Raw genomic sequence first — 24,877 nt, forward strand, 5'->3', positions numbered from 1 at the left:
GGAGAACCAGACATCCCCTGGAAAAGATGGGAGGGTATTTTCAAATCCTACCTGATAGCCATAGGGGGTGGGAACTTTTCTAACATAAGGAAACAGCATATTCTATTACATAATTTAGGAATACATGGAAGGAAAGTTTATGAGGACATAACAGGAAGATTGGTGGAGGATGAGGTTCAGGATGAGGATGAAGGGGTGGACGTTTATGAATACACATTGCGTAAATTAGAAGCACATTTTAAAGTGAAAATAAATGTGGTTCTAGAAAGGCACACATTTTTCAAAAGGGTGCAAAGGAAAGAGGAGAAAGTGTCTTCTTATATAGCTGTGTTGAGAGGAATGGCGGCTACATGTGAGTTCGGGGCACTTACAGATTCACTAATCCGAGACCAGTTAGTAAGGTGCACAAATGAGGAGAAGGTGCAGGAGGAGTTGCTCACAAGGAATCCTGATCTGGAGGAAGCAATAAGCATAGCGAAAGGTCTAGAACACACAGCGATATGCATGAGAGAGATGAAGGGGTCAGAGGAACGGAAAGAGAAATCCATATCTAAAGAGGTTTCTGATGGGGAAGCTGTTTGTAAGGTGGAGAACAAGTACAGAGAGGGTGTCAGCAATAAGAGGGAAGGGCTGAAATGTTTTAGGTGTGGAAATCACAATCACTTAGCCAACAACTGGCGATGCCCTGCGAGGAATGTCACATGTAGGAGGTGCAACAGGAAGGGACATTTTGAAAAAGTGTGCAATGTTAGTAGTACAAAGGTACACATGGTGGACAACCCAGAAGAAGTGGAGGGGGAGGAGAACATTTTTATATGTCAGATAGAGGACGTAAACGAGAAGGAAAATACACAGTACCCCACATGTGAGATAAGTCTGGATGGGGAGAAGTTCAAAGTGTATGCCGACTCATGTTCCCCGTTTACCCTAGTAGACAAGCAAGTGTTCAGGGAAAAGTTTGCAAAGAAGAATATTACATTAGAGACAGCGGATATAGCTCCCACAGGGTATAACCGAGTGCCAATTCCGTTGGAAGGGATGGTTAGAATGCGAATATCCTTCAAAGGCAGGCACACTGTGGGGAAGGTATATGTGACCAGGGAAGGATCAAATCTTTTAGGGTGGAAACACCAGAAGGAATTGGGGATAAGGCTCGATCCAAACAACAAAGAGCAGGTACTTCTCATAGATCCTCCTGGCAAGAAGTCGGACCTGGTAAAAGAATTCCCAGAGGTGTTTAATGAGAAATTGGGTGTACTAAAAAACTACATGCATAGGATAGAGCTCAAGGAGTGGGCAACACCCACTGTGCACAAGACACGTTCCATTCCCCTATTAATGAGGGAACCTTTAAGAATGGAATTGGAGAAGTTGGTTGAACAAGGGGTCATACAAGAGATAGAATGCTCAGCATGGTTGGCGCCCATTGTAATAACTAGCAAAGATGGAGGAAAAAGCATTAGGCTATGTGTGGACTTGAGGGCATTGAATGCCAACATTGTGGTGGACAGACATCCCCTCCCAAGGATACACGAAATGTTGAGTACATTGCAGGGAGCCAAGTTGTTCAGTGTGCTCGACCTCTCATCAGCATACCACCAAATCATGCTGCACCCTGACTCCCAACCATTGACCGCATTCACCACACCGTTTGGCAACTACAAATTTTTGAGAATGCCATTTGGGTTGGCATCGGCGGCTGCAGCGTTTCAAAGAGCGATGCAACATGTGCTGAGAGATTGTCCAAAGTCCATGTGTTTTCAGGACGATATATTGATTTATGGGTCAAGCGACGTGGAGCATGAGGAAAATGCAAAAAAAGTACTCAGACGTTTAAGGGAAGTGGGTTTCACCACAAAAGAGAGCAAATGCAAAGTGGGAGTAACCTCGGTGGATTACCTGGGGCACACCATCTCGGAGGAGGGGATAAAGCCCAAAATAGATCTGGTGGAGGCAGTAAGGAAAGCACCCACTCCATCTTGCAAGGAAGAAGTACTTTCGTTTCTGGGGTTAGCCGAATACATGGCTAAGTTCATCAAGAACTTTGCAATGATAGCACATCCCCTCAGGGAAATATTGAAAAAAAACACGCCTTTCTTGTGGGAGAAGGAGCAGGAACAGGCCTTTGAAAACATAAAAGAGTCAATTGTGTCAGCACCATTCATTGGCAACTTTGATACAAACAAGGACACCATAATCACTACAGATGCGAGCGGAAAAGGTGTGGGAGCCATGCTTTCACAGAGAGTGGATGACACGGTGAAGGTAGTAGCATTCGCATCAAGGTCCTTGTCTGGGGCGGAGTCCAACTATTCCACCATCGAGAAGGAGGCATTGGCGGTGTATTGGGCTATAAAACATTTTAGTCTCTATGTATGGGGATTGCCGTTCGTAGTATGCACAGACCATAAACCTTTGGTCAACCTCTTTGGAAGCAAGGCATTAGAAAATATCACTCCCCGCATTGCCAAATGGGTGCTAGGGCTGCAAGGCTACAATTTCAGAATAACATATGTGCCAGGCCAACAGAACAAAGTAGCAGACTTTTTATCCAGAGCTCCAGTGGAGAGTCAGGAGGAAGAAATCAGTGACAGAGAGAAGGTCCTGGAAATTAAAATTCCGGCCATGACTAGAGAACAGTGGGAAGTACACATGGAACAGGATAATACCCTCCGAGAAGTGAAAACATGGGTAGTAAAGGGGTGGCCAAACAAATGTGGAGCTCTACCTGAGCACTTACAACCATATTGGAACGTACGCAATGAACTGTCAATAGAAGGAGAGTATCTCCTCAAGGCTGGCAGAATGGTCCCCCCGGAAGGATTAAGGAAACAAATCATTGACTTAACCCATGAAGGTCACCTGGGTAGGAGTCTATGCAAGGCAAGATTAAGATCAGAATATTGGTTCCCAGGCATGGATTCTAGCATGGAAGAGAAAGTGAAAGAGTGTTACGCGTGTGAAGTCAGCGACAAATCTAAATGTACAAGGCGACCCCCACTTAGTCCGGTGGAGGTTCCAAGGTCCCCGTGGGACAAGCTAGGATTCGACATCACAGGCCCTATTAGGGCTAGGGGACCTCAACAATGGTACATTTTGGTGATCATTGACTACTATTCTAATTGGGTCACCCACAAATTTGTGAACAACATCAACACCAAAGCAATAGTAGAATTCCTGAGTGACGTATTCTCAAAGGAGGGCATACCATCCACTTTGATCACGGACAACGGAGTACAATTGGTATCGGAGGAGATGAGAGAGTTCTTAAGGGACATGGCTATAAAGCATGTACGCACTCCATTGTACTGCCCGAGAGCCAATGGCAAAGTGGAGAGAGCGAATAGGATGCTGAAGGAGAGTATCCAACTAGCAGTCAAGTCTGGAGGAAACATTGAAGCGGCACTGAGAGACATGCTCTGGTCCTACCACACTACGCCCAGCCTATCCACAGGTCACACACCCTTCGAACTTTTGAGAGGAAGAAAGGCGGGCTCAAAACTGTCACCAAATTGGATGAAGCCCAAGGAACCGGTGCTGGTCAATCCAGAAGAGTTTAGTAGGAAGGTGGAGGCAAGGCAAAAGATGTACAAAGAAAGATATGACAACAAATGGGGTGCCAAGGAAAGACCCTTTAGCAGAGGCCAAAGTGTGTACATTCGGAAACCTGGGAGTAGGGGAGGCAAAGAGGACAAGTTCTTTGCCCCAGAGAAAATAAGGGAGGTGAAGAGAAACGTGGTCATCATGGAAGATGGGCGGAAGTGGGGCATGGATCGGGTGGCCCCAGGTCAGAGGGGAACCGACCAAGAGGGATGCAGAGGTGAACTGGAGATAGGACCCAGAACAAGGGCGACCCCAGAGGGAAGGGGGTTCAGACAACATAACCCCCCTAGTTGGCACAAGGATTTTAGAATGGTATGAACAGAGTGTATACCCTGCCATTCTTTCCAGTTTTGCCCCGCCTAATGTTTAACGTTATGTTCTGTTTCTTTGTATTGCAAATATTAAAGGGAGAAGATGTGTTATAACGTGCCACTTGGTAAGTGCCGCAATCCCCCCCCCCCCCCGCTATCCTCCGCATGGTACAGTTTAGAACGTTGCAGTGAAGGCAGCTCTGGAATGTTGACAGGCTGCCTTCGCCCAAGTGATTACTGCCAGCAGCTGAGGGTGTCAGAACGTTTAACTGAATAAAGCGCTTTTACATTTAACCAAGGCTTTACTTACTTCAGGCTCTTTTTAAGAAGAGATGCAAATACTACATTTTCATGGTCAGGAGCACTAATGAGCTAAAATACTTTTAAATTGACTATGGCCATTTAATATGTTTCAGAACAAAATCATCAATAATAATATCTAAGTACTCATTAAAAGTAGCCAAATGGGTGGTGATCACTGTACATACTATCACTGAACATAACTAAATTACCAGTAATACGGGAGTGGCAACAAACCTCCAATGTTTTCTCAGGTCCAATTAGGTGCGTGAAACCTTTACCAGGGAAATGTGCTCGGTATTTGCAGACAAAATGATTCTGGTTACTTGTAATTTGGGATATTTAAAGTACTTGATATTTGGGACCTCATATTAATGAGACAATATTTGTGTGCAATCTCATATACAACCATGGTGGGTGGAGTGGACGTGCTGGTAGTAAAACATGGCTTGAATATGGTTCAGGCAATCAAATGATGCATTTATGAATGGGGGCACACAAAGATGCAGCCCTCCTTCACACACATAGTAAGCTGTGGAAGGTCGGATCTGAAGGTCGGATCTGTTGTTTTTCCTGAAGTGCTAGAAGTAAATGAAATATATCTCTGCACTGGAAAATCCTCTAGAATGCTCCATTAGTCGTCTCTTTCGAAGCAGCTGACAGTGAGGTTTTCTTTCCCAACCAATGAGAGGAGGAGCTATTAAAGCAGCCAGGACAGCCATTAAGTTCTGTCCCGATTGGAGCTTAACTTAGCTATATCCTCCTACCTTACTATTTTATTCCTTGGCACTGCTGCTACTCTGGACCGTGCAGTAGGAGAGCAGTATTGTGTTGCTCTATTCCTCCCAGCCAAGCATAGTCCTGTAAAGCTCTAACATAAGAGGAGTTCAACTTGATCCTCAACACAAGTCTCCCTAGACCAGGGTTGGCAGAACAGAGCTCTTGCGGCTAAAGACCCGTGAGGTGGTAAAGGGTGCAGGCAGAGCAAGTGATAACGCGGGCTCATGTGTGCATCCATAGGTATGTGCGTACATATGTTTAACGATGTGTGCATGCCTAACAGGTGTCCTGTTTGCATGGTTAATGGGCCCTTTGGCATGGTGGTACTGACTGGCATTTGGGTAGAAATGGGAAGGAGGTATATGATGGCATAAGCTGGTCATCCGGAAATGGCTGACATCAGAGACGATAGAAACTAAATAACTCAAATTCTATTGAAGCAGATTGAAGGAAGTATTATGTTTTACTCAGACTAGTAGTCCTGCTTATAAAAGTATTAGAAATTATCAGTTTTCCAAAAGTCCCTAATGGGTTTTGAACTTTACATATCCATGATAGTATGATTGACTTCCCAGGGTAAAGTAAGCTCTTTGCGGGCATTACTGGATGGACAACTAACATTGTCTAACCATCCACTGTTTCTAAATCAATGAAGTCCACACATGCCTGCATTACAAAGTCCTTTTGACATTTCAAACAAAGCAAATTAAAATTCACTATTAATTAAATTTATGGCCACTCATATTCCCATTAATTTAAAGAACAATGGTCCTTCGCCTAAATTCAAATAAAAAAGAAAGAAGTATTGCAACATAGACTACAATGAGACCTATGTGTCTTTTTCCTAAGTCCAGCCGGACAAAGGAACATTTATTCTAAGGTATTCATAGAGATAAGGAAATAAAGAGTAAATAAACAAGGGCACAATCCTGTACCAAGTTTTCAAAAGGGGGAGACAAGGAAGTCAGATTTGAAAGAAAGAAAATAACAGGCAAAACGTTTGTCGGAGCAAACAGAGGGCTTACAAATCAATAAACAATTCCAGTAAGCACAACCAAACAGAAACCACCAAACATTTTCACAGTGGATAAAAATTGTGGTACTGTAATAGAAAGTCGACGACGTTTCGATCCCAAGCTCCTAATAATGTGGGATCATCATCAGGACTAGAGTTTGAGAGGAAATTGCCTGGTATGCATAGGCAATGCCTAAGGTATCGACGAGAGGAGAATTCTCGCAAACGTGCTCAAATGAGCAGGGACATCAATGGCAGTCGGTGGACACGTTTAAAAGTGGAAAGGTTCAAAATAGAGAGGGCGCGGTTAATCCCGGGTGTAGTAACCAATTTCTGCGTCTTTAATTAGGATATGCAGAGCTGCTATGGTTGGCTCTGCAGGCGATAGTGCAGGAAAACGTCCAAGGGTAACAACGAAAACGTCAGCTACAATGGCTGTCCGTTACATGGAAACGAGCTCAACAGAGTCTCAGAGGGACGTGTAGTGGCGTCCGGTCCTCATTGTGCCACAATGAGGACCGGACGCCACTACACGTCCCTCTGAGACTCTGTTGAGCTCGTTTCCATGTAACGGACAGCCATTGTAGCTGACGTTTTCGTTGTTACCCTTGGACGTTTTCCTGCACTATCGCCTGCAGAGCCAACCATAGCAGCTCTGCATATCCTAATTAAAGACGCAGAAATTGGTTACTACACCCGGGATTAACCGCGCCCTCTCTATTTTGAACCTTTCCACTTTTAAACGTGTCCACCGACTGCCATTGATGTCCCTGCTCATTTGAGCACGTTTGCGAGAATTCTCCTCTCGTCGATACCTTAGGCATTGCCTATGCATACCAGGCAATTTCCTCTCAAACTCTAGTCCTGATGATGATCCCACATTATTAGGAGCTTGGGATCGAAACGTCGTCGACTTTCTATTACAGTACCACAATTTTTATCCACTGTGAAAATGTTTGGTGGTTTCTGTTTGGTTGTGCTTACTGGAATTGTTTATTGATTTGTAAGCCCTCTGTTTGCTCCGACAAACGTTTTGCCTGTTATTTTCTTTCTTTCAAATCTGACTTCCTTGTCTCCCCCTTTTGAAAACTTGGTACAGGATTGTGCCCTTGTTTATTTACTCTTTATTTCCTTATCTCTATGAATACCTTAGAATAAATGTTCCTTTGTCCGGCTGGACTTAGGAAAAAGACACATAGGTCTCATTGTAGTCTATGTTGCAATACTTCTTTCTTTTTTAATTGAATTTAGGCGAAGGACCATTGTTCTTTAAATTAATTGATATACCCGTGGTCCTAAGCTACCTTAATCGGGTCCCCCTTGTTAACCTTATCGTCACTCATATTCCCATAGCATAAATCCACTTCAGCTCTTTTCCATGCTTTGTTTTAATTGATTTTCCATGAAGTTCGCAGTTTTAAATTCAAGCCAAGGGTTAAATGCCTCCCTATCTTCCGCACAATATCAATTACAACATAGCGAATATGTCCAGATTGTGGGAATGAAAAGTACAAACGAAATCATTTAAAACAAAGGAGCCCTTAAAATGAGACGTGAACATCGACCTACCCTTGTTCTTCACTGTCCACCAAAAGGCGAACAAGAATACCAGTCACAGCCACAAGGATCGGATAGTGATCCACACTCTCTAAACCTATGGAGACAAAAGGCACTGATACTTACACAATTAACAAAAAGAATAAACAAACATCACATACATTACAAAAGAACACTTCCTGTGTAAGGAAAGACAATGTTACTTAGCTATAATAGTTGTTTTGCATCATGAGTCCCTTCATCATATACAACAACATTTGGATATTACTGCAGGTACCCTGGTACTGATATTCACAACATATTAAACATTCTAGTAATAATTCTAAAATAATAAAAAAATAGCATATGAAATCACATTGAAGCGTTCCAAACACAGGCGGCAGATGCTGTGATGGGGAACTGAGAACCTGCCTCTATTTCTGCAAGCGAGTCATTAGTCATAATGCCTTTATAAGCACAGCCGATAACGTGCAAGGGCATCAGTGTTGGCAATAAATATAATTAAGTTGTATACCTTAGGACCACTGATTTGGACAGGCATGGAGTTCCCACTACATATTCTTTATCTTTGAAATATCCCAGCTGCAGGCTGTTCCTGGGCAGAAGCAACTGTACCTCTAGCTGGAACAGCACGTTTGGTCTGTAATTTGTCTCCACAAGATTTTCGAGAATGTGGCAAACTCACAAAATGCTCACACTTGTCAAAAGTGGCCTCTGCATGGTTAGAGGTATGGATCTGCCCTGTGTAGTATAAAAGGATGTGCGTGTATCCAACAGTCCCAGAAACCTTGCAGTCAATCAAGACTCCTTAGAGTGATTAGAAGCTTTCTTTTGCACAAGAAAGCAATGAGCAAGACTACTCAAGAATCTTTACTTTCATATGTTTGCCAGTGCATTAGTGATGCGGAAGTCTCCAAATCCTGCTTACTAAGTTGTAGGAGGAAAGACATGAGTAGTGAAAGGGAGGTTATAACCCACAGCAACTGTAGGCTGTATCGGTTTCAATCATCTCCGCTTCTATTTTTTTAACAGATCTTATTAAATTTTCATGGTACCAGAAGGGCAGAGCCCTGCAAGCAAAGCACAACTGAAATGCATAATACAATATCTCTGGGTACTGTATAACACCCCATCCCCCCCAGGTCTGCACAGCATCAGACCAAAAAAAACACCCGTCCCCCTAAGTGCGCACCATACATACTTCGAAAACATATGTACAAGCCAAAGGAATTCCCATCTACAACTTTTTAGCATTGATACTTTAAACAGGTAAATAATTCCCCACCAGTCGTTCAATAGGGTCCCGGGAGGCAGTCTGCGACATGGAGGACAGATCTATACCCCTGTACATGGCCCACCGAGACCAGATCTTTCCATGCTTCTGTGGACACCCCCTCGCCTGGAACACTGCAATCTCCGCTGACATGCACCTATCCAGGGCCTTTTCTAGTTAGTTATACAGGGCAGGAATCATCTCCACTTCTGTGTAACTGGTATTATGTTCTCCTATTCTACAAACAACACCAGTGTTTCCTATGTTTTGGAGCTCACAATGGCATTTTCTACGAGTTTGAGAAGGTGTTTGGGTTCACCAGCAGCTGTTGAAAGCTGATGCACCTCTTATTCCCCTTGTACCACTTCTATTGAGTTTTCCCTGACACTGCTGAACTTGTTTAATAAGGTTTCATGGAAGACCTGGCCTGTAAGAAGGGTTTAGAGGTTTCATTTTTTTTAGACCCCCCCCCCCGATATCTCAGCTGACATGACTGTTGTCATTCGGAGAATCCACAGAATATCCCAGAACCCTCAGGTGGGTGCCCCATCATAGGTGATCAAAAACCTCTAGTATAATCTCAAAATGGCATTCAATCCACTCCGTGAAAAGAAATTAATTTCCTGCACTTCAGCTGGAGTATCAGACAGCAGCCCTTCCACACTGGTCACTATTGACTAGGGGAGTGAATAAAGTTATTTTTGTCCCACTAGTTTGATAATTTTAATCTTTTTCATATAAGTAACCCACTCCATAATTCCAATCAACATAGGTGTATAGGAACATCCATTTACGAAGTGCTCCAGCGTCTTCGCAGGTAGCAGCACACCCCTGTCCATAGAGGGGCAGGGATGAACCCTAGCTCAGTGTTGTACAATTTCCTTTTGTAGACATCACTCTCCTAAGTTAGATCCTCCAGTTTCCTCCTAAATGCCTTTCAACACAGCCTCAATCTCGCCTCTTATATCCTGTAGCTCTTAGATGACCTAAGCAGGGCCCATATGCCATTCGTGATTTCAGATCCTAAAAGGGCTCATCATTCAGTTCCTTCTTCCCACTCCTAGTCCAGCTGGGCTGAAGAAGTCATTGTTTCCTATTCAGCCCTGCTAGATCACTGCAAAAGGAGTAGAGAATTGACATTCAGTATAAGCTGAGGAAAGGCAGGCAAGTGAAAAAGAGGATCTCTGGTCTTCTTTGCATAATCTAAGAATTTGTAATTCTCACAAATGGCAGTGAAAACAATTAAGCTGACCTGGAAGTCGAAGGCTGACCACTCTGTCGAAGAGGTTCCTCTCAGCTGTCACCCGATTCAACACCTGGTTCAGCAGCTGCAAGCAGAGATATTTCACAGAATTTCATTCATTTGTGTAATCATCAAATTGAGACAGTGATGAACTAATATTTGTATTAGATGTGATGCCCTGTATTTATATTTGATTGAGAACTACAAATAGTTCAGTACAGTTTTAGCCTTAATACAAGGTTGAAACGTGTAATATGTTGTAGTTACAGGAAACAGATGATATGAGGTTTAAAAAGCCTTGCTCTTAACCTTAATTATTTCCACAAGTACGTATTTAGCAACCTTGTCTTTCATATAAAACGAAACAAAACCAACTATTATCCTAAAGAGTGAAAGTGAAGTAACAATAGGAAACCGACCTCACGGGAAAGAGCCTAAATAGGCTAGCCAATAGTGACTGCCAACAAAAATCCATTAAGTTGTGGTCATTGTGGTTTGTTTTGCCAAAATGAATCGAAGACTTGTTAAAAAGTTAGCACATGCATGACAAGCCTGTCATTGGAATGCATGGGTCTGCATACATCGTAGAAGAAGACAGTCCTAGGCAAAATACTAACAGCAATCCCTACAGACTGCTTAAGAAATACTCGCTTCTACACTGTCAAAAGTCAGTATGTTGCATCTTGTTACTTCATAAGTAAATAAAGATTTGTAACCAGGTTGATTGCTACTGTACATATCTCATTTAAGTACCTGTTAACGTAGAACAGTGGGCAGTGCGGAACACAACACTTACTTAAGGGGGCGGCGGGTGGGAATGTGAGGTGTACAGATGTATGCTGTTTCATGTTACAGTTGTGTTCCAATATGACTATATGTGGATTTGTGTCTTATTAAGGCAGACTGCAATAGGGGCCGGTGGGCACTCAGAAGATACAGATGTACTTCGTGATGGCAATAAATGTGGCACCACTCCCGGATGTATCCGGATTATATTATATCATATTCAAATAAAATATGTTGTGGAAAAAAAACATAGAACATTGGGACCACAGAAGATATGGTTACTCTGGCTCAACAAAATTCAGACATTTAAACACATCCATGCTGTTTTCAATCTTATACATGTTGACTATAATAAGCCAGCTTCAAGGCCAGACACCAGATGCAGTGCAGCAAGAGTGATTTTAGGACGAATTGCCTTCTCACATATAGTATTCAAAATATAGTAATGTATGTTATCTTACAGCCACAGTATCCACAAAGTTTTCCTCCAGAGTGTTTAGAATTGGACTAGCAAAATACAAGAATTCCAGCAAGAGGAGGAGCTCTGCCAAACTATGAACTCTTCTCAAAAATGACCGCCCAAGGGCAGAGATACACCAACACTTTAGCAGAGCCTTAAAGACAACCATATTTCATTTGGTCTTTAGAAACTGCTTAGACATCTTCAATAGTATCATGCTATAAAGAACAGCAGATACATCTGTGGGTGTATGTAGAGAGCAAATTACTATCTAAATCTGCTTTTAGAGAGATTGTGAGCAGATGCCTCATCTTATGAATATCCTCGCTGACCCAGACTTAGTCCAAACAACCTTTTTCCCAGCAATAACTCTCCAGTGCAACCAGGTTGTGCAATGTGGTTTCAGTCTAGTCTTTGTCTGCTCTGCATGTGATGACATCAGGGTATACTGTGTCAAATTCTGTGCTGGCAACAGTTCCTAGCATTTGTTCAGTGGCCTATCGAGAAGTGCAGAGAGGTACCACAAGAGAATTGCGTGTAACAAGAGGGAGAGAGAGGACTAGTTAGCTAGTCCGAGTCCCCGAGGGTTTATATGTGATTAAACAAAGAGGACTAGCTTATGATGAAGCATGCCACCAACTAGGTTGGTGGGTGAGGGCTTCATGAATACACCAACAAGGTGCCCGTGACAGAACTAATTTGAGTACTGTAACACTTTGGTCAACTTAAGCTAGTCCTCTTTGTTTAATCACACCACAAGAGAATTGACAGTTACAATCACAGCAGATGATACCTTAGAATACCTTGGGACCTTATCAATATTGGTGGTAACTCATGAGGAGGTTAATGAGTGGCAGTGAGTAATCTGCAGGAAAATGTAGTATCCACTAGAAATATCTTTACTAAGGGCGAGTAACCTTTCTTACTGATGCATACTTATTCCTGCAGTTTCTTCCTCTTATGACTGAGTTCCGAAGCAATATTATAAAGGAAGTGGAACTTAATTGCACCGATTAAAAAACAAAGTCATGCAACAGAGCACTGGCAAAGTACGAAGTTACTGCATGCCTGAGATGTATAGCATTAATATCTCACAAAGTTATGTAAGGCCAAGTGGCCGACCAGCAAATATCAGCCACCAAAAGACCTCTGGCGAGCGCATTAGAGGAAGCCATTGCCATCATGGAGGGGGCATGAATGCCAACCAGATGGTCCTTTTTGGCCAAGGAGTAGCAGACCTTTTAGCAATAACTAACACAATGCAAGATCACATGTTTAGTTTCCGCTTTGCACTTCAGGACTGCAGCTAAGCTGACCAAGAACTGCTTGTTCACTCTGCCATGATTTATAGGGTCAATGTAGTCAAAGACTGCACATCCGAGGTTCCAGTCTAAGCAGTCCCTCAAGTGTAGCAGCACCCTACCAGTCTGATGCCATATGGGTCTCACAATCCTAACATGGAAGTGGCCAGATAGCCGATGGTGTGGCATGGTGGCCTGCGCTTCCCGATTCCTTCGGTTTTTCTGATAGAGGTTGGGAGAAGCCTACCTTGAGTCATACAGAGCTCCAGCACTGACCCTCATAAGGAGTTCCAGTTTAGGGCCCACTGAACCAAACCATGAGTTCTGACTGCACGCCCACCCGACATTCCAATGTCCTGCCCACCTCCAAGCCTAATACAGCTGCAGTGGAAATTTGGTAGACCTGTGTATTCAGCCACACCGCAGGGGTAAGGCAAAGCAGAAGTGTTTTTTCCATAAGAAAAAGAACTAGAAAAGATACAAATTCCTCTAGGATATCCAATGCAAGACCTGTATACCAGGCCTCAATTAAAACCCAACACCAATAAACAGCTTAAAAAATGTAATTGACAGCACTGAAGGAAAAAGTTGCGACTTCTGCACCAAGCAGTAAATAATAATCAAGAAAGCCACTTATTGCGGAAAATACTTTAAAAAATAAGACTTCTTTGAAAAAAATTCTGCAGAATAGCTTCCCCATCATTTTTCCATAATCATGACTGACCGGAACTAAGGGTTATAAAAGAAGTGTCAAGAACAACAAGGTTACGAAAGATCCTAAATCCCTGCTTCAAGCAGAAACACCACATTGGTTGTCACCATATATGCCCTCCTTGCCTAAACCAGTTTTGCCCAATTCAGGAGCCCTCCCGCTCTTGCGCAAATTTACACAAAGGACAGGGAAATGACCACCCCCTGTCCAGTTCCTCCCTAGGGAGGTGCTCAGAGCTCCTCCAGGTGGCCACTTGATTCTGCCATGTTGAATCTTGATCCCTGGCAGCATCTGACTGACTAGACCAGCTGAATAGCGTCCCTGACCCCCCCCCTCCTCCCTGATAGGCAAGTCACCACAGAAGAGGTACTTCCCCTTTTTAGGGTTACTTAAGGGCTCCCCTGTGAGTGGAACCTTAGAATCATCTGGATTACATCCTCAAGGACAGACTGCCTGTCTTCCGAAGATTGTCTAACGACTCTTCTGCAGGTGGACACTGGAACTCTGCCGATTCTTCGAGCCAGGACTATAGACAAGACTGCTCTCGGCAAGAACACTGCTGCAACTATTTCTCCACTCTCTTCAAATTTCTGCAACTCCATGGCTGTGCATCCTCCGAGTCAGCAAGGACTCTGCCTGCATCCAAGCGAGAAGGAATCTCCCTTGGAGTGAAGGAGCCACTTCACTGCATCTGCAGGCACCTCTACGTCGGCAACCGGTTTGCTGATGCTGTTTCCCATGGACATTGCCTGGCTCTCCAACACAGGTAGTGATTTGTTGGTTCTCCAAAGGCCTGACCAGTTTTCCCTGCAACTTGGGCGACTGTATGCCTCTCCAGCCGACGTGAACCACCTCCCTGTGCACCGTATCTGTTTGCCGTTGCCAAGCCTTGTTGGCTCCCTTCATGGAAGATCTTCAAATTCCAAGAAACCCAAGCCTCCAGCATTGCACAGACCCTTGAACAACATCCTGCCTGCATCCTCTGCATCGGGGACCTCCATCTTCTGAGGCTTCCATGCTACTCTCTGTGACAGGTGCCAGAGGGTCCTTAGGGGGGCGCCAACGATTCCTGCTGGCTCTCCTGCATGCTGGGGGCCGGCTCTTACTTACACTGGCTGGGTTAGCCCCACAGACCTTAATAGTCTGCATCCAAGCATCTTTTTCTGAAACCCAACTGTTGCGGCTGCCAGGGCTTGCTAGTGGTCATGCCGGCTTTGAGAAGTAGGCCTGGCATATGCTGTCCACTAGTTATAGTGGGCACCTTGCACCAGTCCAAACAACCCTTATTGATGATAGGTTTAAAGACAACCTTTATTGACTGCTATCCTAGTGGTAGCTATGGAGAGCAGTCTTCAGGCTAAGTCTTGAAGGAGTGTAAAGCAGCTTGGTTTACCAGATTATAACCTCTTGAATAACTAAATGAAAGGAGAACCACACAAGGTATATATATATATATATATATATATTACATGTATTTATTTCTAAACATTCTCTACTAATCCCCTTATGAGATTAGAGAGCAAGGTACACTAGTTATAGTGGGCACCTTGCACCAGTCCAAACAACCCTTATTGATGATAGGTTTAAAGACAACCTTTATTGACTGCTATCCTAGTAGTAGCTATGGAGAGCAGCCTTCAGGCTAAGTCTTGAAGGAGTGTAAAGCAGCTTGGTTTACCAGATTATAACCTCTTGAATAACTAAATGAAAGGAGAACCACACAAGATATATATATATGTATATATATATATATTACATGTATTTATTTCTAAACATTCTCTACTAATCCCCTTATGAGATTAGAGAGCAAGGTACACAATAAAACAGTTCTAAAACGACAGTAAATAGCACAATATACAATAGGCCCTAGGGGCGGACCAAACCATACATTAAGAAAGTGGTATAAGAACCACCACTTCACTAGACACTGGGACCCCAAGAAACCACCCAAGGTAGTGACACAGGGGACCCACGGGGGACATGTGCAGTGTGAGAACACAGCCGCAAGCTCCATTAGCTTCTATGGGGAAAGTTGCGGTTGGAATTTTAAAGTTTAAGGACACTTAGAAGAGGACTTTGAGCAAACCCCTTTAGACTTAGGGGGTTCTAGGGCCAACACCCATGGGAGCACCGGAGTACTCGAGTTACCATTACCCAGTGAAGCCGGGTGCATAGGTGTCAAATGTTGTCGGGTCGCGTCGTCGTTTTCAATGGCGACCTGCTGCAAAGTGCTGCTGCCGGGAAGGAGAAGTGTCCCCGGTGTTATCCAAGCCTGGAATAAAGATCAGAAGAACCTGAAAGCAGAGGGGACAGAGTCTAGGTCACTTGCCAGTGACCAGGGGCACGTTAGATGAATGCCCACCAATGTCAGGTGTTTCAGGTGCGAATAGGTGAAGCTTGACTCTGCAGCCACGAGGACCAGGAGGCGTCGACGATGACCAGGAGCTGGATTCGAGCTGTCCCACGAAGGATATCGAGGGCTGCAGTGTCGGAGCCCGGATTGGACCCAACAAGCCTTGGCAACAGCAACCCACGCAGGAAGAGAAAAGATGCTTCGGTGCAGACCAGCAAGGGCCTGAGAACTCCCCAAGCAATGGAGAGTCATGGCACGTCTGGAGCAACCAGGTAAGCCCAATTAAAGTTAAAGTTACCTTTACAGGGACCCACCAGTCAACTGACCAGGGATCGCAAAGGGACCTTGAGAGAAAACACAAAGGGCCAGCTCACAGAACACTCGTGTTGTGTAGGCGGGCATTCTTCGGTGCAAATGCTGCTCTGGGTAAGGGTTACAAGTAACCCAAAGCTCAGCTGTAGGAGTCGTTGGAAAGCTGATGCTTCTGCAAATAGCCGTGGTGTCCAGGGGTTCGGGTTGCACGGTCTTCCACGAGGGATACAGGCATCAGAATTGATGAGTGCACAGATCGACCTCGGAGACCACGGAAACCCACCTCCTGTGTTGCAAAATTCTTCGGAGTCCGGCGGGAGCTTCGGAGATGCAAACCGGACGGATGCGTCTTTGGTGCCTGCCAAGCAGGGGAGTAACTCCTTTACTCCAAGGGAGATTCTTCATTCATCTACATCAGTGTAGATCGTCGAAGTTCCAAGATTCAGTATCAGAGTTTCGTCCAGGTGTAATCTAAAGTCCTGTAGTCAGGTGTTCCTTCTTTATACCCAAGGAAGGGGTTGGAAATACTCTGGGGACCCACCTATGGGAGGGTCAGGAAAGAGGGTTGGCTACACCCATTTCCTTTGTCCAGTTTCGTGCCAGAGCAGGGGTTGGTAGCCCTTGCAACCGGTTTGAGCTGGACTATGCACAGGGACACCAAATGTGCCCCCAGTGCAGACTTCAAAGCACTCTTGGAGTGCACCCACCCAGCCCTAATACACTAAAGCCTGTCTGGGAGGTAGCGACACCTTCCTGTGACAGGAAACCTATTGTCCAGGCCTCTCCTGCCAGAGTTTCGTCCAGCAGCAGGAGGGCAGACTCATGTCTGTGGCTGGCAGCATCCATTTTTTGATGCCGGGGCTCTGTTAGCTGGTACAGGGTATGCCGGTGATGTCATGTCTCTCCCTCTAGAAGGGTGGGATCATACTCCCACACCAGTTACTTGTGTGGGGGTATGATTCCAAGGTGTTTGACTCCAAACACAACATGTTTCCGTGCAGCCATCCCAAAGCTAGCACTTACAGTTTGGTTATAATGCACTTAAGAGTATATGGTTTGGCTGCATCGCATCAAACAACCCCGGAAGAAAGGTTTCGAATGCTGCAGAGGGGCTCTGCTCATGCATGGGCACCCACTCACATAAAACCCAGCACCCTGCCTTCAGGATTAGTACGGCCTGCCATAGGGGTGACTGATAGGTTTATATGTGCAGTGATATCTCAGTAAGGGGTGCATGCACCACCTTACCCAGGCTGCAGTAGCAGTCCTGTGATGTCATTTTGGAAGGCTTCTGAGGGGTGGCATAATACATGCTGCAGTCCCTGGTAGGCCTCTGGGACACCTATGCCCAGGGTACATAGTATACCATATACTAGGGACTTATAAGGGTACCCCAGAATCCAATCTGGAGTGTACCTAAAGTACTGGTAATCAATTTAGAGAGGAAGCAGCTAGGCTGGGGTCCTGGTTAGCAGGGCCCCAGCCAGACTAAAGTCGAAAAACATCAGCAAAAGGTGGGGGTAACTATAAGAAGCAGATCCTACTCTCCTACACCAGCCACAGACCTTGCTGCATTCCTCATCCATTGTGGGACAGCTCATGGACGACTCCTGTGCTCCTGCTTCGTCGCCATGGCTCCACAGCTGCTCAATCAAGACTGTTGTGCATCAGCAAGTACTTCTGACAAGGGGTAGGATTGTGCTCCTACGCCTCCTGGACACCTCTGGGTGGTTTGGACAGTGTCCCATCTGCTTTCAGGTACTTTTTGTCCAGAATCCACATTTGTGTCTCCAGAGTCCTTTGGGAAGGGTCCTGAAACAAGAATATACCATCCGTGACTTACCCTGTGTTATCCTATTGACGTTTGACCTGGTGTAATCACTCTATACCCGGGCACCTTAGGGTCCCTCACTACCAACCTTTGTGGGTTCCTTGCTTCCCCTGGGCTTCTCCATCCTTGGGTAGAGTCTCCTTTTGGCACTTACCTCATATACCACTCTTTTACTATATGGTTTGGACCCCCTATAAGGCCCCACATTCTACTTACTTGTTATTGAAGTATTCCTAATGTGAATTTGATATCTCCGGGTAGGAGATTCACCAAGTTAGTTATTAATGTTGTTATGATAAATACTAATGTATATTGTAAATGTACCCGCTTTACACCCTCGTAAATAAGCCTTAGCTGCTCTCCACAGCTACCCCTTGAGAGCTTTGGTTATCAGGAACCTAACCACTACCACTAAGGGTTGCCTGGACTCAGTGCACAGTGCCTCACCATAGGTGGACACTATATACTGAGCCAGCTTCCTACAACTACACGATATCCATTGTGGAAAAGACCATGCACTTGCAGGAAGTTATTTTATATAATGTTGAAAGGATTACAAGGTGGAAAATGCAAGGTTTTCAATATGGCCGCCATTGTTCAAAATTAAATAACCAGGCGGTCATGTTGTTGGGACAGATTCAAGCTAATGCGCATGCACCAACAACGCGTTGCACACTTCAACTGATTTCCCTGAAGAGAACGGTAGTGTCTCCATAGCACATCATTATCTCAACAGAATTTGTGAGGAAAAAAGTCTGAGAGCAGCCTTTATGCCTCCACATGTGCAGTAGTGTTTGTGAGTCCGAGAGCAGTGTTCATTCCCACACATCTGCAGAGGAGTTTGTGAGTAGTGTGCGTTAACCGCTATTGAGCACAAGTGTCTTCAGAGAAAAATCCAAGAATCATTGATAGCATTTCCAGTAATTAGTGTCACCTCTAAGAAAAATTCTGGACAGATGAATAGTGTCTCGCCAGAGTGTGTGAGCAAACAGTGAAGTCAAGGGTTCTATAACAGATTGTATTTATCGGAGTAATTAATTTGAGCACCATAGACTGAAGTAAGTGGCGTAAAATGTATTTCTTCAAGATAAAATATAGACTATTAAGTGATAGCAAAATAAAATAATTAACACGAAGTACAAGGAAAATAAAAACTTCAGAAGGAGTATCTTGATCTATCTACACACACACACACACACACACACACACACACACACACACACACACACACACATCTATAAACATCAAAAGTTGCCTTTTTCGTGAGGAGCACCCTCTGGCCGGTTTCCGCTGTTAAGACACAAACGCCGCTGATCGCACTCGCCCTCATGTTGCAGACACGTTTCGGGCTGACCGCCCTTCTTCTTAGGCACTTGAAACAAAATGGCTTGCAGAAACCACCAGTATCTTCCCTGATTTTATTGGATAATACCATTCGGACAATTCCACTCAGGTGAGTAAGTTTGCATAACCTTATGGGACTGGTAGTTTATTTATTATAATCCCCCAGTGGGTTGCTACCAAAATGTCAATTTTAAAACTCCTCTTTCCCCCGGGTGAGTCAAGTGTCTCGTTCTGCCGCTTGCCTGTCATCAGCTCCGACCTGCTCAGGCTTCACGCTGCTCAAGTGAACAACCGCCGACCCACAAAGATATCGTGGTGGTGCTCACTCGTGGCCCAGGCCGGGCCACTAAATCCACACATCAAAAGTTGCCTTTTTCGTGAGGAGCACCCTCTGGCCGGTTTCCGCTGTTAAGACACAAGCGACGCTGATCGAGACAGCGCACTCGCCCTCATGTTGCCGACGCGTTTCGGCCTGACCACCCTTCTTCTTAGGCACTTGAAACAAAATGGCTTACAGAAACCCCCAGTATCTTCCCTGATTTTATTGGATAATACCATTTGGACAATTCCATTCAGGTGAGTAAGTTCGCATAACCTTATGGGACTGGTAGTGTATATATATATATATATATATATATATATATATATATATATATATATCACCAACACGAGTCCACCAGCCGTTGCGCCTCAGCGTCACGGGTGCATGCTCAGCGCTTGGAGGAACGCGCAAATAAATTCCAAAACCCAGGTTTCTCACTTCTCAGGAACCTCTTTCAATAGAGCGCACTCAAAGCCATCAGCGTTAAGTAAGCAAATTTCCATTTATTTTCGTCTCGACTGCATACGAGTAGACAAACGCGTTTCGGCGTCACCGCCTTCGTCAGTGTCTATTCAACAGTTACATGATGGGTTTTTTAAAATAAAGTTTTCATACGATTCATGAAGATAGAAAATAACGTTTTCAAATAAACATAGAAGAAGGTACAGTGATGCAGACACCTATATCATTACAGCGGCGGCCATCTTTGAACGATCATTACATTTCAATCATGTTATGAATTCATTGCTTAGATATACATATATATATCACTTATTTACATTTCATATGATTATTATTCATCAATTTTGAATTACTATTCTAGCAATCCATTACCATTAGATCAATTGAAATTATATTTTGAAATTTATGACCGCGTGTATATTTTGATTACGCCCTGTATGGGCTTACCTTCCGAGGAGTCTGCATAATTTCCTTGGTTGGACAATAAAATCATTCCTGTTTATTCAACAGAGTATTTCTTAATTTTAAAGAAAAAGAAAAACGCTTCCCCCCTAGGATTTTCATTCAATACGGAGAACCTTCAATTTTAACCTATATGGACCCACATTTCCTCTTCATTATTGAGTCCTTTCGGTATTTTAGTTTGCAACTTGATGATATACTTAGATTCTAAGATACGTAATTTCTTCACCTGGTCTCCTCCCCTTTCAGATTTTGCAATCTGGTCTAGGCAGAAGAACCTGAGAAGATTGCTGTTACTTTGGTGTTCCATTTCAAAATGGCGGGCAACAGGATAATTATGATCCTTATTGTTGATTGCCCTTAGGTGTTCCAAAATTCTTTTTTTTGTGGGATGTATTGTACTTCCCACATATTGTTTCCCGCATGGACACACCAAACAGTAAACTGTATGATCAGAGTTGCAATTCAAAAGCTTAGAGATCGGGGTTCTCCCTGTTTTACCTGGCATTGCATAATCTTTCACTTTATGGCTATTTTTGCAGGCTTTGCATTTCATGCAAGGAAAGAAACCTTTAACAGGTATAGGTTTCTTCTTCTTGGCTACGTAGTGACTTTGAACCAAATGGTCTTTTAGGGAATTTCCTCTCCTGTATGTTAGTAGGGGGTTGTCAGTTAGCACTTTACCCACTATAGTGTCAGATTTCAATATCCTCCAATTTCTTCTGAGAATTTGAAATACCTCTGGTGATTTTTCAGTAAAATTAGTGATAATCCTAATTTTATCGTCTTTACTTTTTATCTTATCCACAAGTAAGACGTTTCTTTCAATAGAGTTACAATGGAGCTCCGCTTTATTCAGAATTCCCTTGCAATACCCTCTTTTCTGAAATCTCACTTTGGCCTGGCTGATCGCTTTGTTAAATTCTGGGGTCTTGGAACAGTTTAGTTTCATTCTCAGAAACTCCCCAAGAGGTATGTTGTTAACTACACTCCTCGGATGACAACTTCCTGCATGCAGGATTGTATTTCCTGCTGTAGGTTTACGATAAAGGGCAGTTTCTATAGTGTTCCCTTCAATGTACACTCTGAGGTCAAGGTATACCACCTCCTTATTGCTGATACAACTCGTAAATTGCAAGTTTTGATCATTAACATTTAGAGCTTTGATAAACTCTTCTGCATCGCTCTGTGGACCACGCCACAAGACGAACAAATCATCAATGTACCGCGTCCACAGAGCGATGTTATCCATCCATTTAGCATTGGTACCGGTCCAGGCAACGTGCTCCTCCCACCAGCCCACGAACCGGTTCGCGTAACTGGGGGCGAAGCACGTCCCCATCGCCGTACCTTGTTTCTGCAAATAAAGTTGTTCAGAAAAAGTAAAAATGTTATTTGTTAAACAAAATTCCGTCAGTTCCATCAGCATCTCATTGTGCTTTCGATATTTTAGTGGTCTCCTTTCCAAAAAGAAGCTTATTGCCTCTAAGCCCTTGGTATGATTGATGGATGTATACAAGCTGACAATGTCCAAAGTTATCAATAACATACCAGGTTCCCATGTAATTCCTTGTATAATGCGCAAAAAGTCCTTAGTGTCACGTAAGTAGGATGTTAAATCCCTCACCATGGGAGAAATAAAACAACCAATGTAAACTGAGGTATTCTCCAAGAGACTGTTCTTAGATGATACGATTGGTCGTCCTGGAGGCCAAGTTTTGCTTTTATGCACTTTCGGCAAATGATAGAAAGTTGCCAATTCAGGGTGTTCACATCTCAAGAAGTTCCAATCATCCTGATCTAGAGTTCCTTCGTCTCTCCATTTTGTAATGAGATCATGGAAGTCCGAAATACTCTTGGTGTACTGTTTGTTGATTGGAATATAATGCTCCAGCTTCTTTAATTGGGATAATGCTTCATCTTCATATTGTGTTTTTCTGAGGATAACTACATTCCCCCCTTTGTCAGAGGGCTTTATGATGATTGATTCATCACTTTTTAATTCCTCAATAGTTTCCCATTGTCGTTTTGTTAAATTTCTTCTTTTGGCATTGAATTTCTTTTCTTGAAGATTTTTTAATTCATCGATGACAATATCCTGGAAAGTGTCAATCGCATCATATGCTGTCCTTGGTATCGTTTTGGATTTAAATTGAAGATTACTTTTGCATGTTTTTTGTGGGATGCCACTTTCTTCCAATCTCTGAGTTGTAGTAATGTCTTCATGTTCATCCTCTAACTCGTGAAGTAACACAATGGTTGACAGATCAGCTCCTGTTAAATCATCATGAGCCTCCATTTCTGTGGTTGATGGCAAGTTCTTTTTGGGATGTAGGAGGTGTAATTTCATCAATTTAACCTTTCTAATGAATTTATAAATGTCAATACGTGTTTGCGTGTAGTCAAATGCTGGTGTGGGGCAAAAGGTGAGTCCTAATTTTAAAATGTCCAATTCAGTATCTGTCAGGTTCCTGTCCGACAGATTAATAACTGTTTGTTCCTTTAGTTCCATCGTCCCCCTCGTTTGCTGCGTGTCACTATCGGGGTGGAACGTTCCATTTCTGCTTTTTTTGCCTCTCCTCGTCTTCCTCCTCTTCCTCCTCGTGTCTCTGGTGGATGTGTTCGTTGGGCCGGTCTTTGTCTCAGGTCCCTCATGAGTTCGTATTCTTGAAAAACCGTAGCTGGTTGGCTTCTCTCACCAGTGTCGACATCACTTGAATGTTGCTCCCCTTCGGAGACTTCAAGCTCGGATTCCGATGTACTTCTCTGTGTTCCCGTTCCTTGCTTGTTCAAACTTAGACCTCTTCAAGGAGCGTCATATTTTTTCGCGAAGGTTAGTATCCGGCCATTTCGATAATCGTTCTCGTCCCGCAAGAACTTTGATTGCTTTCTTGATTTGATGGTTGCTTCATAATTCATGAGGCGTTTTTTCATGGCTTGGCGTAATTCTTCACTCTTTTTCTCATCTTTTTCTCCGCTGATTTTATCTTCAATTTCTTTAATTTCTTGTTGTAATTTCAATCTGTCGCTCCACGCGAACACCAAAGTAACAGCAATCTTCTCAGGTTCTTCTGCCTAGACCAGATTGCAAAATCTGAAAGGGGAGGAGACCAGGTGAAGAAATTACGTATCTTAGAATCTAAGTATATCATCAAGTTGCAAACTAAAATACCGAAAGGACTCAATAATGAAGAGGAAATGTGGGTCCATATAGGTTAAAATTGAAGGTTCTCCGTATTGAATGAAAATCCTAGGGGGGAAGCGTTTTTCTTTTTCTTTAAAATTAAGAAATACTCTGTTGAATAAACAGGAATGATTTTATTGTCCAACCAAGGAAATTATGCAGACTCCTCGGAAGGTAAGCCCATACAGGGCGTAATCAAAATATACACGCGGTCATAAATTTCAAAATATAATTTCAATTGATCTAATGGTAATGGATTGCTAGAATAGTAATTCAAAATTGATGAATAATAATCATATGAAATGTAAATAAGTGATATATATATGTATATCTAAGCAATGAATTCATAACATGATTGAAATGTAATGATCGTTCAAAGATGGCCGCCGCTGTAATGATATAGGTGTCTGCATCACTGTACCTTCTTCTATGTTTATTTTAAAACGTTATTTTCTATCTTCATGAATCGTATGAAAACTTTTTTTTTAAAAACCCATCATGTAACTGTTGAATAGACACTGACGAAGGCGGTGACGCCGAAACGCGTTTGTCTACTCGTATGCAGTCAAGACGAAAATAAATGGAAATTTGCTTACTTAACGCTGATGGCTTTGAGTGCGCTCTATTGAAAGAGGTTCCTGAGAAGTGAGAAACCTGGGTTTTGGAAAAAAAAAAAAATATATATATATATATATATATATATATATATATATATTTTTTTTTTTATTTCACATTTCCTGGCTCAAATTCGCTTAACCCATGGCGCTTCACTTTCAGTGCGTGTTTCGAGGCAGGGCCACGCCATTATTTAATTATCCACAACGATCCTCTCAGATCATGAAACCGCACTCACAGCAATTAACTTTCCCAAATAGTTTATTTTGCAAGGTCTCCAGATTGAAGGAACAACTGACGTGTTTCGTTAACACAGTTAACTTGATCGCGGTTACAACGGCAAGTTCAAAACAACCAATTATTTCACTTTCAGCTTGACATGTGATTCGTGACTCATTGTTCGAGATCATGACATGATGTATTCTGGGATATGTGGTTTAACCAAATTAATAAACATTATTTGTTATCTAAACTTGTGCTTTTTATGTGTGAAAAGTAATTAATGTTGTGTCTATATTTATATGTGCTCCTATTTACAAAATGTGTGCGTGACCCACCATATTACTAATCACAACCCAACTGTCCCTTACTGCAGTTATTAAAACGTTTGTGACGTTTGTGCCATTTTGTTACGGGAATTTCTCTATATCC

At 43.3% G+C, this 24,877-nt stretch overlaps 1 protein-coding gene across 2 annotated transcripts in view; it reads right to left on the minus strand.

Annotated features, from left to right (window-relative positions):
- Window positions 1–24,877, minus strand: part of RNF123 (ring finger protein 123) — a 1,761,234-nt gene that overhangs the window by 664,013 nt on the left and 1,072,344 nt on the right. For both annotated transcript variants that reach the window (XM_085625036.1, XM_085625035.1), the window contains exons 34-35: window positions 10,092–10,167; window positions 7,579–7,663 (exon numbers count right to left, since the gene is read on the minus strand). In XM_085625036.1, the coding sequence (XP_085481162.1) occupies window positions 7,579–7,663; window positions 10,092–10,167 (161 nt within the window). The remainder of the gene's footprint in view (window positions 1–7,578; window positions 7,664–10,091; window positions 10,168–24,877) is intronic.

Source organism: Triturus cristatus, chromosome 9 (genome assembly GCF_964204655.1).
Source record: "Triturus cristatus chromosome 9, aTriCri1.1, whole genome shotgun sequence".
Classification (NCBI taxonomy): Eukaryota; Metazoa; Chordata; class Amphibia; order Caudata; family Salamandridae; genus Triturus; species Triturus cristatus.